This window comes from Pelobates fuscus, chromosome 3 (assembly GCF_036172605.1).
Source record: "Pelobates fuscus isolate aPelFus1 chromosome 3, aPelFus1.pri, whole genome shotgun sequence".
In the NCBI taxonomy this organism is placed as follows: Eukaryota; Metazoa; Chordata; class Amphibia; order Anura; family Pelobatidae; genus Pelobates; species Pelobates fuscus.
In genome coordinates, this window is record NC_086319.1 from 161,957,371 (window position 1) to 161,973,285 (window position 15,915).

Below are 15,915 nucleotides of genomic sequence, written 5' to 3' on the forward strand. Positions count from 1 at the left end.
CACTGAGTAAAACTCAAGTAGGGACCAGAAAGCGTCTGTAGTGGCTGTCTGGAAGTCAGCCACTAAAGATGGAGTTTTCCCTGTAATTAAATCATTGCAGTTTCTCTGAAATTGCAATGTTTTATCTTGGAGGATTATAGGGACACTGTAGGCACCCAGCCCACATCAGCTCCTTCAAGTGATCTGGGTGCAGTGTCCAAGCACCCTTAACCCAGAGCAGGTAATTATTACAGTTTTTAAAAAACTGCAATAATTACCTGCTAGGGTTAACTCCTTCTCTAGTGGTCGTCTACTAGACAGCCACTAGAGGGACTTCTTGGTGGTTAGGCGACTTTTGGGTGCCTAAATGAAGCTGGACGTCCTCATGCTATGCACCGGAATCCCCAAAGGAAAGCGCTGAATAATGCATGCGCTTTAGTTCTACACACTGGCTGACATCGGGGAGGAGCCAAGGCGGACCCCAGCCAGCAGCGAGGGACATCAGCACTGGATCCAGGTAAGTGACAGAAGGGGTTTTTAAACCATTGTGCACCAAGGGGAAGGGGTACTTGACAGAGGGGGAAGCTAGTTTGAAAATAACTTTGTTTTCCTGGCACTATAGTTTGCCTTTAACCCCTTAAGGACACATGACGTGCCTGACACGTCATGATTCCCTTTTATTCCAGAAGTTTGGTCCTTAAGGGGTTAACCCCCTTAAAACCGGATTACCGGAGTATTATGACATTGACAGTTAAAATGTCATGTAGAACTAAAAAAATAAAAAAAAATCTTATTTTCTCCCATTTGTTTCCATATTAAATTATGTTTCATAGCTAAATATTTGATATTAAATGAAAGCCCTGTTTCCCCTGAATAAAATGATATATACAGTGTATACTCCAGTATAAGTCGAGTTTTTCAGCACATTTTTTGTGCTGAAAAACCCCAACTCGACTTATACTCGAGTCAATGTCTGTATTATGGCAATTTATATTGCCATAATACAGACAATGGGGCTGTGTAGGAGGGGGGCTGGCAGAGAGCTTACCTTCACATCAGCTCCTGTCAGCTCCATTCTCCTCCGCGCCGGTCCGGTCAGCTCCCCTGTCAGCTCACAGTGTAAGTCTTGCGAGGGCCGCGGGGTCATAGCGCGGCCGCGAGACTTACACTGGGACTTGCAGAGGGAGCTGACCGGACCGGCGTGGAGGAGAAGGGAGCTGACAGGAGCTGCAGGAGAGGTAAGCGCTCTCTGCCAGCCCCCCTCCCTGCCATGTATCAAGCAGGGAGGGGGGACGAGAAAAAATATTAATAAAATAATAATAATATAACAATTTTTTTTTTAAATAATAATTAAAAAATAATAATAAAAATGCCCACCCCCCACCAAAGCTCTGCAACACATACACAAACTGCATCACACACTCACACTACATTCATACACACACACTGCACTCATACACACACACTGCACTCATACACTCACACTGCATTCATACACACACACACTGCACTCATACACACACTGCATTCATACACACACACTGCATTCATTATATGCACACACTGTAAATAAACATTCAATTGATATAATTTTTTAAGGATCTAATTTTATTTAGAAATTTACCAGTAGCTGCTGCATTTCCCACCCTAGTCTTATACTCGAGTTAATACATTTTCCCAGTTTTTTGGGGTAAAATTAGGGGCCTCAGCTTATATTTGGGTCGGCGTATACTCGAGTATATAAGGTAATAAGGGTAGGTGCATTTAATATGAAAGAGGTGAATTACGGTTGGAAAGACATATAGCGCAAACTTTTAAAAATATATATTTAAAATCTTAAGGGGCATACACCAAAACTGCCATAAAAAAAACTGAAGGATGGAATGGTAAAAATAATAAAATACGCTAATGTACACTTTTACCTCGCCAGAGTCAGCTAATTCTAAAACATCACATACTAGAGACAATAACAGCATAATGTAGAAAGAGTAAGTCTGTAGAAAAGTTCTGAAAGTGGTGTAGTTACTATGGAAACCAATGGAACGCTCCTGCTGACTACTACACTTGGAATTCATCAGAATTACTCTTTGTGCATAGTGCCCAATGTCTCCACTAAAGCCGAACTAACCCCTCTACTGCTACGCTCCCCAACCAGCTGCTGATGCCGACTGCACACGCCTACAAACTACGATTCCCGTCATGCCCCGCGTATTGACGTGAAGCAGACCGGAAATGTTCCTGTAAAGAGGGCAGAGTGGGTTACGTTGGCAGCTGGCTGCCTGAGACTGATGAGCCAGGAAGAGGGAAAGGAGAGTCCGGCTTATGGGGCCGGGGAGGTTCCTGGAACAGGTAACATTCATTCGGTCATGACGTTTGCGGTTTCGACCGAAACTGTGCTGCAATAGAAGTTAGGCTGGGCGAACAGCTGTCTGGAAGATACAAAACCCGGGCTGTATGGCATGGTATCCAGCAATACTAGATATACAAAACCCGGGCTGTATGGCATGGTATCCAGCAATACTAGATATACAATACCTGGGCAGTATGGCATGGTATCCAGCAATACTATATATACAATACCTGGGCTGTATAGCATGGTATCCAGCAATACTAGATATACAATACCTGGGCTGTATAGCATGGTATCCAGCAATACTAGATATACAATACCTGGGCTGCATAGCATGGTATCCAGCAATACTAGATATACAATACCTGGGCTGTATAGCATGGTATCCAGCAATACTAGATATACAATACCTGGGCTGTATAGCATGGTATCCAGCAATACTAGATATACACACAATACCTAGGCTGTATGGTATGGTATCAGGCAATACTAAATATGCACACAATACCTAGGCTGTATGGTATGGTATCCAGTAATATTAAATATACACACAATACCTAGGCTGTATGGTATGGTATCCAGTAATACTAAATATACACACAATACCTAGGCTGTATGGTATGGTATCCAGTAATACTAAATATACACACAATACCTAGGCTGTATGGTATGGTATCAGGCAATACTAAATATACACACAATACCTAGGCTGTATGGTATGGTATCCAGTAATATTAAATATACACACAATACCTAGGCTGTATGGTATGGTATCCAGTAATACTAAATATACACACAATACCTAGGCTGTATGGTATGGTATCCAGTAATACTAAATATACACACAATACCTAGGCTGTATGGTATGGTATCCACTCCAGTAATACTAAATTTACACACAATACCTAGGCTGTATGGTATGGTATCCAGTAATACTAAATATACACACAATACCTAGGCTGTATGGTATGGTATCCAGTAATACTAAATATACACACAATACCTAGGCTGTATGGTATGGTATCCAGTAATACTAAATATACACACAATACCTAGGCTGTATGGTATGGTATCCAGTAATACTAAATATACACACAATACCTAGGCTGTATGGTATGGTATCCAGTAATACTAAATATACACACAATACCTAGGCTGTATGGTATGGCATCCCGTAATACTAAATATACACACAATACCTAGGCTGTATGGTATAGTATCCAGTAATACTAAATATACACACAATACCTGGGCTGTATAGCATGGTATCCAGCAATACTAGATATACAATACCTGGGCAGTATGGCATGGTATCCAGCAATACTATATATACACTCACAATACCTGGGCTGTATAGCATGGTATCCAGCAATACTAGATATACAATACCTGGGCTGTATGGCATGGTATCCAGCAATACTAGATATACAATACCTGGGCTGCATAGCATGGTATCCAGCAATACTAGATATACAATACCTGGGCTGTATAGCATGGTATCCAGCAATACTAGATATACACACAATACCTAGGCTGTATGGTATGGTATCAGGCAATACTAAATATACACACAAACCTAGGCTGTATGGTATGGTATCCAGTAATACTAAATATACACACAATACCTAGGCTGTATGGTATGGTATCCAGTAATACTAAATATACACACAATACCTAGGTTGTATGGTATGGTATCCAGTAATACTAAATATACACACAATACCTAGGCTGTATGGTATGGTATCCAGTAATACTAAATATACACACAATACCTAGGCTGTATGGTATGGTATCCAGTAATACTAAATATACACACAATACCTAGGCTGTATGGTATGGTATCCAGTAATACTAAATATACACACAATACCTAGGCTGTATGGTATGGTATCCAGTAATACTAAATATACACACAATACCTAGGCTGTATGGTATGGCATCCCGTAATACTAAATATACACACAATACCTAGGCTGTATGGTATAGTATCCAGTAATACTAAATATACACACAATACCTAGGCTGTATGGTATAGTATCCAGTAATACTAAATATACACACAATACCTGGGCTGTATAGCATGGTATCCAGCAATACTAGATATACAATACCTGGGCAGTATGGCATGGTATCCAGCAATACTATATATACACTCACAATACCTGGGCTGTATAGCATGGTATCCAGCAATACTAGATATACAATACCTGGGCTGTATAGCATGGTATCCAGCAATACTAGATATACAATACCTGGGCTGTATAGCATGGTATCCAGCAATACTATATATACACACAATACCCGGGCTGTATAGTAATACTAGATATACAATACCTGGGCTGTATGGCATGGTATCCAGCAATACTATATATACACACACAATACCTGGGCTGTATGGTATGGTATCCAGTAATACTAAATATACACACAATACCCGGGCTGTATGGTATGGTATCCAGTAATACTATATATACAATACCTGGGCAGTATGGCATGGTATCCAGCAATACTATATATACAATACCTGGGCAGTATGGCATAGTATCCAGCAATACTATATATACAATACCTGGGCAGTATGGCATGGTATCCAGCAATACTATATATACACAATACCTGGGCAGTATGGCATGGTATCCAGCAATACTATATATACACACAATACCTGGGCAGTATGGCATGGTATCCAGCAATACTATATATACACACAATACCTGGGCAGTATGGCATGGTATCCAGCAATACTATATATACACACAATACCTGGGCAGTATGGCATGGTATCCAGCAATACTATATATACACACAATACCTGGGCAGTATGGCATGGTATCCAGCAATACTATATATACACACAATACCTGGGCAGTATGGCATGGTATCCAGCAATACTATATATACACACAATACCTGGGCAGTATGGCATGGTATCCAGCAATACTATATATACACACAATACCTGGGCAGTATGGCATGGTATCCAGCAATACTATATATACACACAATACCTGGGCAGTATGGTATCCAGCAATACTATATATACACACAATACCTGGGCAGTATGGCATGGTATCCAGCAATACTATATATACACACAATACCTGGGCGGTATGGTATCCAGCAATACTATATATACACACAATACCTGGGCAGTATGCCATGGTATCCAGCAATACTATATATACACACAATACCTGGGCAGTATGGCATGGTATCCAGCAATACTATATATACACACAATACCTGGGCAGTATGGCATGGTATCCAGCAATACTATATATACACACAATACCTGGGCAGTATGGCATGGTATCCAGCAATACTATATATACACACAATACCTGGGCAGTATGGCATGGTATCCAGCAATACTATATATACACACAATACCTGGGCAGTATGGCATGGTATCCAGCAATACTATATATACACACAATACCTGGGCAGTATGGTATGGTATCCAGCAATACTATATATACACACAATACCTGGGCAGTATGCCATGGTATCCAGCAATACTATATATACACACAATACCTGGGCAGTATGGCATGGTATCCTGCAATACTAGATATACAATACCTGGGCAGTATGGCATGGTATCCAGCAATACTAGATATACAATACCTGGGCTGTATGGCATGGTATCCAGCAATACTAGATATACAATACCTGGGCTGTATGGCATGGTATCCAGCAATACTAGATATACAATACCTGGACTGTATAGCATGGTATCCAGCAATACTATAAATACAATACCTGTGCTGTATAGCATGGTATCCAGCAATACTAGATATACACACAATACCTGTGCTGTATAGCATGGTATCCAGCAATACTAGATATACACACAATACCTGGGCTGTATAGCATGGTATCCAGCAATACTAGATATACAATACCTGGGCTAGGGGTAGATGAGCTGGGTGTTATAATGAAGTTTAATGCTTACAGCAATCCTAGGGGTGTATCAGTTTGGCTTTAACATCTAGGGGTGCATTAACTGGGCTTTACAAGAGTGTGTCCTGGGTACAAGAGTCCTAGGGGTGCATTAGTTGGACTTTACAATGGGGTATCCTGGATACAGCAATCCTAGGGCAGCATGAGCTTTGGTTTACAACAGGATATCCTGTTGTAGTAGTCCTAGGGTTGCATGAGCTGGGTCTCATCATAGAGATTAAATCACTGTATCTCTATGAGGAAAGTTCAGTGTCTCCATGCAGAGGGTGGAGACACTGAATGTCACCTCTAGCAGCCATCTGAGGCTGCTTACTGCAAAAAGCCTGAAGGTTATTGTGGCGGTACCAACCTGGCCACTGGAGGAGCCTGGTTGCCCACTTCTTGCCGCTGGACTATGGCCCCATGTTAAAAACCTTTTATTTTCCCTGCAAAAAGGCTTATTCGTGCCTTTCTGCCTGGGCGTTCGGTAGATTGAATCTACCGAACAAACTACCGAATGATCGACCACCTGGGAACTGGAGTGTGCCATTCATTGACCTCCCAGAAACTGCGGTTAACCGCAGCTTAATTGGTGAACGCTGGGTGGCCGCTGTTCGTGTAGCTAACACGTGGCGGCGGCCGTTGTAAAGTCCCGAACGGCCACCGGTGTTCAGCACCCAAACTATGGAACTAAAAACAGACACTTATTTGCGTGAACACCTCTGAGCCGCCAGCCTCTCTGCTTCTGCATTCGGTCATTTAACCGAATGACGGTTCATTTGGTAGTTTAACCGTATGAACAGCATTACCCCAGATAGCCATGCCATGGAGCCTATTCGTGTGACGAAAGACTATGGGAAAGACTTTGGCTCCATGGCGATTGAACTGTATGTATGTGATCTGAGTGCCATTCGATAATAATGTGCGCTCAGATCTAAGCTATAGGTAGATAGGGGATAGGTAGAATGTGTATGTTCTATGTAATATTTGTAACCGTATGTATTTTTATGTCTTTTAACCAAGATGTGCTCAATGGAGTTTTGTCTCTGTCCCTGGAGATAATTGGATTACTTCCCAATTATCTCCAGGGCAGAGAGGAGGGATTATAATGCATTGTGGGAGTGTTTTAACCCTGTGTGTCTGTGATTGGTCACTGTCCAATATATGTCCCAGTCTTCCATCTGGTGCCCTAGGGGACTGTCCACCAGGGGGAGGACCTGCATAAAAGCCGGGCAGGTAGCCCCAGTAAACCAGTTCTGCTTGATCCTCAAACGAAGTGTCGTTTCGTTCTTGGGGGGGAATTGGATTGTATGCTGTTACAGTGCGACTGCCAGGAGTGTAAACTGTTCGGATGTTTTTTCCTGTTCGGCTGTTTAACAGCATTCGTGTGTTTCCTGTTCGTGAGTTGGAGGATTCGTATGGTTCCAGTTCGGGAGTTGGAGAATTTGTGTGTTTGTAGTTCGGGAGATTGGTGATTGCATCTGAAAGGGGAATATCGCCTAAACGGTTTTTAACCTCTTGTGTGCAAAACGGTCTGTTACAATTGGTGGCAAGCGGCGGGCTCATTCCCACAGCCCAGAAGGACAGCTACAAGGTAACACAATTCCCTGGATTTACAAATTGAGGGTAATGCTGGTATCCGTACAGCGCCCCTATCTACAAAGGAACTCAGAAAATTGAGAGAACAGTCTTTTAACCAACCTGTGCTCAATGGCGTTTTGTCTCTGTCCATGGAGATAATTGGATTACTTCCCAATTATCTCCAGGACAGAGAGGAGGGATTATAATGCATTGTGGGAGTGTTTTAACTCTGTGTGTCTGTGATTGGTCACTGTCCAATATATGTCCCAGTCTTCCATCTGGTCCCCTAGGGGAGTGTCCACCAGGTGGAGGACCTACATAAAAGCCGGGCAGGTAGCGCCAGTAAACCAGTTCTACTTCACCGTCAATTTGGAGTGCCGTCTCTTATTGGGGGAATCTGCTACAAGGGATTGCTATGCTATTCATACTCCCTTGCTATATCACTACTAAGCTCTTGTAAGAGCTTGTTCCTGCCTTGCTCTCTGGAGGATTATACGGTGGTTATGGTGTCTGCTGCAGTGCTTGGAGTCCTCAGGAAGCGCTAGGAGCATCCTTCAACGGAGGTGCCAGGTGATCCTTTACAGTTATGATTATCAACCTCACCAGAACAAATACAAAAGGCTGTAGTTGTTCTGGTGACTATATTGTGACAAACACCCCTTTCCAAGTGAGTTTTCCATGAGCTCCTGGAGCCTCCTGCCCACATACTTTGGACCCTGTAAAATGTAATGTAAAAGTTTCCGTTCGTGTATTTGAACTGTATGGTTTGGGAACCGAACAGCCACATGAAACGGAGACCACCTGGGAGCTTGGTAATTGCAACTTTGTAACAAATTCCACCGCACTGTTCTAAGTGTTTGTCTGGGTGGCCGCATTTCCTATGGACATGGGACCATGCGTGTGTGCGGTTGGTCAAATTATGACTTTCAGGAAATTCCTGAACCGATCTGGGTGATTTTTGAATATGTTGGTCACCCAGATCGGGGCTATCAGGGGATGTAACTGTGGGGAATTTTTGTGTTTAAAGGTATTTTGGCGGTTTTGTAAAAATGTATGTTTTCTGTGCCTGAAGATAATTGTGTTTAATGTAGTGCTGACTCAATTATCTCCTAGGCACAGGGGAGGGATTGACCTATTTTCTATGGGAGTGTCCTGAACCTCAGAGCCAATGTAAACGTGTGTTTTTACTGTAGTCTACACTCGGGTCCCTTTATGGTGGGACTGTGAATGGTAATTCTAGAGGTGCATGGGCAGGCAGGTGGGCAGAATTCATAGCTTGGTGTAACTGGGCATGTATAATATTAGGTAAACGAGCTGAGAATCCCCTGTTCTCTGGGTCAATTTATACCACTTTGGTGTAACATGGCAACAGTTTATTTTATATTTTTTGGATCTAATATGGCAGAAGAAACCGTGTAATTCCATTAGGGTAAGACTGGGTATATGGGACAGTGTGTTTCACTTAGTTGTAAGAGACCTAACGGGGCAATTTGTATTGGATGAGTGAAGTTTTGCAGACAGTGCTTTGCTTTATAATGTTATATTTAAAACAAGAAGGCTAAAGTACTGAAGGTTGTGGATAGCATGGAAATATGATGGCATTTTACACAGTTGGAAACGCAGATAATGCTTGAAGCAGTTTGCCCAAATAAGGGAGTAAACACTGTTTTATAGACCTCTGAAAGTAAAGCCACAGTCTCTACAAGAACAGCACAAATATTTCATTTATAACTGGAGAAGCAAATGGATTTTTTTTTCACTGCTACTATGCGGGTTCTGTTTAAATAGAAATGTAAATGCAAAGGTCTAAATTTGACTCAAACACCAGGAACACGTCCTTATTACCATATCTATTGCTCCTCTTGTAGAATTTTGATATTGCATTATTCTTTGAGACGCACATAGTGTATTGTCTCTGGTTTCCAGCTGTAAAATACATTTTTGTATTTTTGTAGTCAAGCTCGGTGTGTTTTGCATTAACACTCCTAAGATGCTGTATAATAGATTATACCATGCAATAATGTCATAATTATAGAGAGGAAAAGAACTGGTGCTGGACCTGTTAATGTGTGGATCGGAACAAGTATGTTTACTTTTTATAATTTTACCCAGAACTTTATGGATGTATGGTGTCTAACTTTTTAATTGTGTTTATTCACTAAAATTGGAATTGTGGAGAAGTGATTAGGGAACTTGAAGTTTTAGGCCCAAAGAAATCAGCTGGGAAAGAAACATGATAATAAAAGGAAATGAGAGAAATGGGGAGTGAAAGAAGAAGTGTTAAAGCGAAACTATCTCCAGGCTTGTGATATCTGTTCATATATTTTGGTTCCCCAGCGCAAATTACATTACTTAAATGCACAATTGTCTTCAATGATACATCTAAGATGGAATCATTCCTTTAATTTGGCTCCTATTAAAATGTATCTGATGAGCTTGGCAATCTGGACCGTGTTGGCTCTTTAAAAAAGAAAAAAAACAACAACTTTGAATGGGACAGTTCCTTGGCTTTTGTTTTTACATTTTATTTTTGCTTTCTAGTCTCTCAGGTCTATATCTTTCCTTACAATACATGTATCCTCTCTCACAATTGAGTTTTTTTTGCTTGTATGATTTACTTTATCTCTTGCCTATCCACAGCAACCACACTAACCTTGATTGCTGAGTCAGGAAAGAAAGACTTGCGTCAGTGAGCTGCTGTTTTCAATCATGGATTTCCCAGGAACATCCAGGAGGATCCCCGCATGGAAAAGATGGGTTTCTCAATATACACACCATCATCTTGCTGTCTTTCTTCTGACCTTCTTCAGGTAGGGATTACAATGTGTGCTCCCTGCACTATTTGTTTTACACTACAGTACACACTTTTGCACTTGCATCTTGAGCTTTATACTGGACATGGATAAATATTCATACATGCATGCATGCATACATAGACATTCACATTCTTCAGACATTTAGATACACCCACTCATGCATACAGCTGTGTATATACACACACTGGAAGGATGTAGGATTATATCACTACCTCCGTGCTGTGGACATCCATATATTCCACTGAAAAGCATGGGGAGCTTTGAAGCTGTTTCTGTTGCCTGAGCATGCAGAGACAACTTTCTCTCTTCTATTTCATTTCCCTGATCAATAGGGACACATTTTTCTGCAGCAGTTCCAATTTCTGTGCTACCACACTGATATAAAAGCAGTGATCTGTGAAACCCTGGTTTAGGACCAGCATTTGTTTAGGGATTTCCCTGTGCCCTGAATGCTGTCTTTTGTGATAGTTTCCTATTAAAGCCTCCAATCTTGATAAGCTCCCATATGTCATAATTTTATTTTTCTTCACTTTGATCTGTGTTTAAGAATTGGCTACTTGAACAAGAACACTTTGATAAAGCTGAATTGGCAAAATACTGTTTTCAATTGTTGTGCCATTTGTGATATTTAACCTCTATGTTCATATACTTCTTATTATTTAGTTATGCACTCCTTCATGCATCTAGAAAATCCTTCAGTAATGTGAAAGTCAGCATATCCAGCCAATGGACTCCATCAAACTTTAATAGCTCGGAGGGTCTGTTCCCAAACGAGGTGAGTTCTTTACTAGAATGTAATTAAGAAACTCTGTGTGAATCAATTATACTTGAAGTGACAGAATTTATACTTTTGCTTCAATGGTAGAGGATATTGATGCACACAGCCTATCTGGCGTAAAAGTAGCCTTTAGCCTTTTACACAAGGCTTGTAGCAGTAAAGAAAGTAGTTTATTTACTACTCCACACCGCTTTTCAGTGACTACTGATCTGGCTGCAAGTATGTTCAGTAACACATACTGTTGTGCTCTTTTCTCTTGTTGCTGCTGTTATCGTAGTACAGTGACAAGGCATGCATGTTTTGTGAAATTGGTCCAGGTGATAAGTTCCACAAAAAAAAAAAAAAAAAAAAAAAAAAAGCAGGGAAGAATATCAGCAGCCCAGAAAGCCAGAATGCTTCAGTCTGAAACATTAATGATAATGCAGTACATAAGATGGCATTTGCTTTCATATGTATATTCCCCATAATATTCTTGATCCCAGAATAAGTGCACAATTCTAATATTATTATATTTACTTTTCTCTGCCAAAGATAATATGGCTCTTTAAAGGGTTACTCAAAGTACCTTGACCACTTCAGTGATTTGAAGTGGCCGTGGTGCTCAGAATGTTAATGTCCAGAGTTTCAGTATCAGTATGTACAGAGACATGTGATGATACTGTTGGATGTGTAATTTCACCACTGTCTGCGTCATTAGTTTGCTCTCCCTACAGTGAGGGAGAATATATGCTTTTTTCTTTTTTAAAGGGATGCCAGCAATGATTACTTAAACTTTTATCAACACTATTTTAGTTTGGATTAACCCTTTAAAGGAAGGATTTTGTGGAAGAAAATAGTACTTTTAATGGTATTGTTCTAACTTGAGCATCATATAAGTAATGTATTAAAATAATAAGAAAATAAGTGACACGATCTTGAAGTTTCACATTTATTTATATTTTAAATAGGGTCAAATGTTAACTTAATATTCATTATAAATGGTCAGTTGTATTAGAACTATGGGCAAGTATTTTTGTTCATTGAAACTAAGAGACTAATATATGAGTGGATGCAAGTAAGCCACAGTGCAAAAATATTCATATTGTTTGGTTTTGTGGGATGTGGGCATCTTAGAGCAAATAAATATTAAATAGGGCACTAATAACTACTACAGCTCATGTTTCCAAACGCCCTCCGCTTACAGTTGCCATACAGAGTTTGCTAGCTAATGCGGAAGTTTGCTTCCATATTGGCCAAGCCTCCGCATAGAGCCAAGGGTTTAGCAAAACAACTCCAAAATGGTTGAACACTAACTGGGGAGATTAGTGGTCAAAGACTATTTGCACCATAACTTTTACAATGAAAGTAGTGGTTATGGTGCTTCAAGTCTCATTGTACATTTCATTGTTCTATTTGGTCCTCTGACAAATACTATATTAAAATGTTATTTGTTAATTTTTTATTTTTATTTATTTTTTTGCTTAGTATACTCTTATTTTGTAGCTAATGATGTTTGTGAAAGCTTCGGTCTAAGGCTTTTTTTTTAAGACCTATATCCAATATAGATTCTCTTTATAGAATTACAATCCTCTAGGTCAGTAGTTGACACTATAGATCACCAGCTATTTTTAAAATACATCTCCTAAAGTTAAAATGTGCTGAAATGTTAGACCTGCTTGTACACTCATAGAAATTTTTTTTATAACATCCAGTACAAAATTCTATATTGTGCCTTAACCCCTTAAGGACATATGACATGTGTGACATGTCATGATTCCCTTTTATTCCAGAAGTTTGGTCCTTAAGGGGTCAAAGGGCTACTCCAACCACCATGACCACTTCAGTGAATTAAAGTGGTCATGGCGGTAGGAGTCTTTATGTGCAGCATTTCTTAACCCACTGAACATACAAAGCAATCTGCACTTTTGGATGGCTAATATTAATTCTCTGCAAACGTTTTGTCTGATGCCAGCATGCATCATATAATCTCTAAAATGTAGTTTCCATTTTTCTTAATTTTATTTGTTTCAGGAAATACAACAGTCAGTGAATCTTTTCAATTCTTCCTCATTAAGATGTGCAAACAGTCAAATTTATGTAACTTTTTTTTTTTGTTCTTCACTTACAGACCTGGAGTGATAATCATCTCTTTCCTGATATGGCATCTGCCACCCTCTTTCTTGGACTTCTAGACACAATATTTCTATTTTCTTATGCAGTGGTAAGTTTTCTGGATTGTTAAAGGAAAAGGGTCATATAATGCACTTGTAGTGCTAGATCAATCTAGCTCTTGATCACTTCAGTTTATTTTAACAGGGGTTTTCCAAAAAAAAAAAAAAAAAAATATTTTAACACAGGCATAGAAAATAAGTACATACACTACAGTATTATGCATGCTTGTCAAAAGGTATTTTTACGGGTCGTGGCCGACCGAGCTACAACATAGACGTGTCTCGCAGGAGCTACACACGGGAATCTAATATAAAACCCTTTTATCTACTCTTAGAGCTTCAAAGGGGCACTTACCTGCAGCTGTCCAGGCCAGAGGAACGGTCACATGACAGGCTTCTATATGTTCCCAAGAGTTCGAGACTATATGATACTTTGTTATTTCCCCCTACCCAATATGCCATAACGCTGTGATCATAAGATACAGAGTATATACAATATATAAACCCAAATAAACTATAAATGAAAAATAAAAAGGTATTTTTACAATACAAAATAATTTGCGCAACACTGAATGCCATAGTACACAAATACGGAGTCACATCGTAGAATGTAGTCATCATATGTTGAGCCTAGCATGAATGACAGCGAAAAGGTTGTAGACCTTATTGCCTCGTAAAGTGTGTTTATATAGAGTGCACCAGGCACTAAGTAGATAAGATAAATAGGGATGGAGTGCTTATGCATGATATTATAGCATAAGAAGAGTCATTTTTGTTTTGAAAGAGAACATTAAAATAAACCTTGCGAATTGGTGTGTAATATTACATTACCACTTCACCCAATATAGTTTCAACATGTCCCATACCTTTTTGGAAGGTTTTAGTGGAATTTCGAACCTGTGATGTTAATTTATCCATGAGGTAATTCTCTTTGATTTTACCAGTGAAAGTAGAGGTAGCTCAGGACTCATCCACTTCTGGGCTAGGGCTTGTCGAGCAGCTAAATAAAGTATTTATTTATATTATTTTGAGTAATCTTTGTTCATAGTGCGGGAAGACCTTTGTAGGTTTAGAGAGGAAACAAGCCCCAGGGGTCTATATCAAATAGTTTTTTTTTTTTTTTTTTCTTTTTTTTATTTAAGTTTTTATTTTGCAATTGAAATATAAAGCATTAAATTGTGTCACAGAATGCATTTTCATCCATTGAGTACAATACAGTAGAAAACACAGTGCTTGAGTTTCACAGTATAAATTTTCAGAGAATGAATGCATTACAGTGGGGGACACAGTAAATGAGTTTTAAAACAGAGTAAGTGAGTAGGCTTATCAAATTGTTTTTTTATGATCATGGGGCTTAGGTTCACTACCTGTTTCAAGAATCTCAGAATGGGGCATAACCACCACAGGAGTCTCCAGGGAAAAAAACAAGTATAAATTAGTTATTTCTTTTGGTCACAGGGACTGTTTGTCAGTGGCATTATTGGCGATCGACTAAACATGCGCTTGGTGTTGACATTTGGAATGTGCTCTTCTGCAGTGACAGTGAGTATGGAATTTAAAAATAAATGAATAGTAATTTCAGTGTATCCTTCATCTTTTCACCTTTCGTCCACAAGTAAAACTTTGAGTGTAACCCAATGCCAACCAGTCATTTTCCCCATTAGCACTGAGTTAATTATTAAAAGGGTAAATTGCGATTTGTGGTACCTACAATTATAGTCCTCATTTTAACATATTTTTAAACCATATCCAGTATCAGGCATATTTATTATGCTTATTTGAATGTGATCCTAAAAGTACACACATGAAAATCATCAAGATGCAGTATTCACTGTTGTGTCTGTGTTAATTGCTGCTTGCAATTTGATCTGTACACTGTGTGAATATGCATTGAACTATTCTAAATGATTTATTGTATTATGTTACACTGGATGTATGGTGTACTCTTTGACTGTTCTACATATGTAGAATAGTGATTTGAAGCATTAATTAATTCCTTCGACATATTGCAGCTTATTTCATGCCTTTCTCCCAATCCCAAGGTTATATTTGAGTTGTAGCGTTGCTTGTTTTTCAGATGTTTGTTTTTGGCACACTTACCGAATGGCTGCATTTTTACAATAAAACCTTTTACTGCCTGGTGTGGATACTGAATGGACTTCTGCAGTCCACAGGCTGGCCCTGTGTTGTAGCAGTCATGGGGAACTGGTTTGGGAAAACGGGGTAAGTTATTTTCTTTGTAAAAGGATTTAGAAACTGGAACAAGTTGAGAAACAAAAGTGTGTGTAAACTATACCAGTTGCCTAGTAATTGCAATGT

General features: G+C 39.6%; 1 protein-coding gene across 1 annotated transcript in view; it reads left to right on the forward strand.

Moving 5' to 3' along the window:
• The first annotated feature begins 2,213 nt into the window (after positions 1 to 2,213).
• Positions 2,214 to 15,915, forward strand: part of SLC37A3 (solute carrier family 37 member 3) — a 39,935-nt gene continuing 26,233 nt past the window's right edge. Inside the window, exons 1-6 of the mRNA XM_063447605.1 lie at positions 2,214 to 2,328; positions 10,493 to 10,662; positions 11,332 to 11,443; positions 13,554 to 13,646; positions 15,055 to 15,138; positions 15,674 to 15,819. Coding sequence (XP_063303675.1) covers positions 10,562 to 10,662; positions 11,332 to 11,443; positions 13,554 to 13,646; positions 15,055 to 15,138; positions 15,674 to 15,819 — 536 coding nt within the window. The 5' untranslated portion in view covers positions 2,214 to 2,328; positions 10,493 to 10,561. The remainder of the gene's footprint in view (positions 2,329 to 10,492; positions 10,663 to 11,331; positions 11,444 to 13,553; positions 13,647 to 15,054; positions 15,139 to 15,673; positions 15,820 to 15,915) is intronic.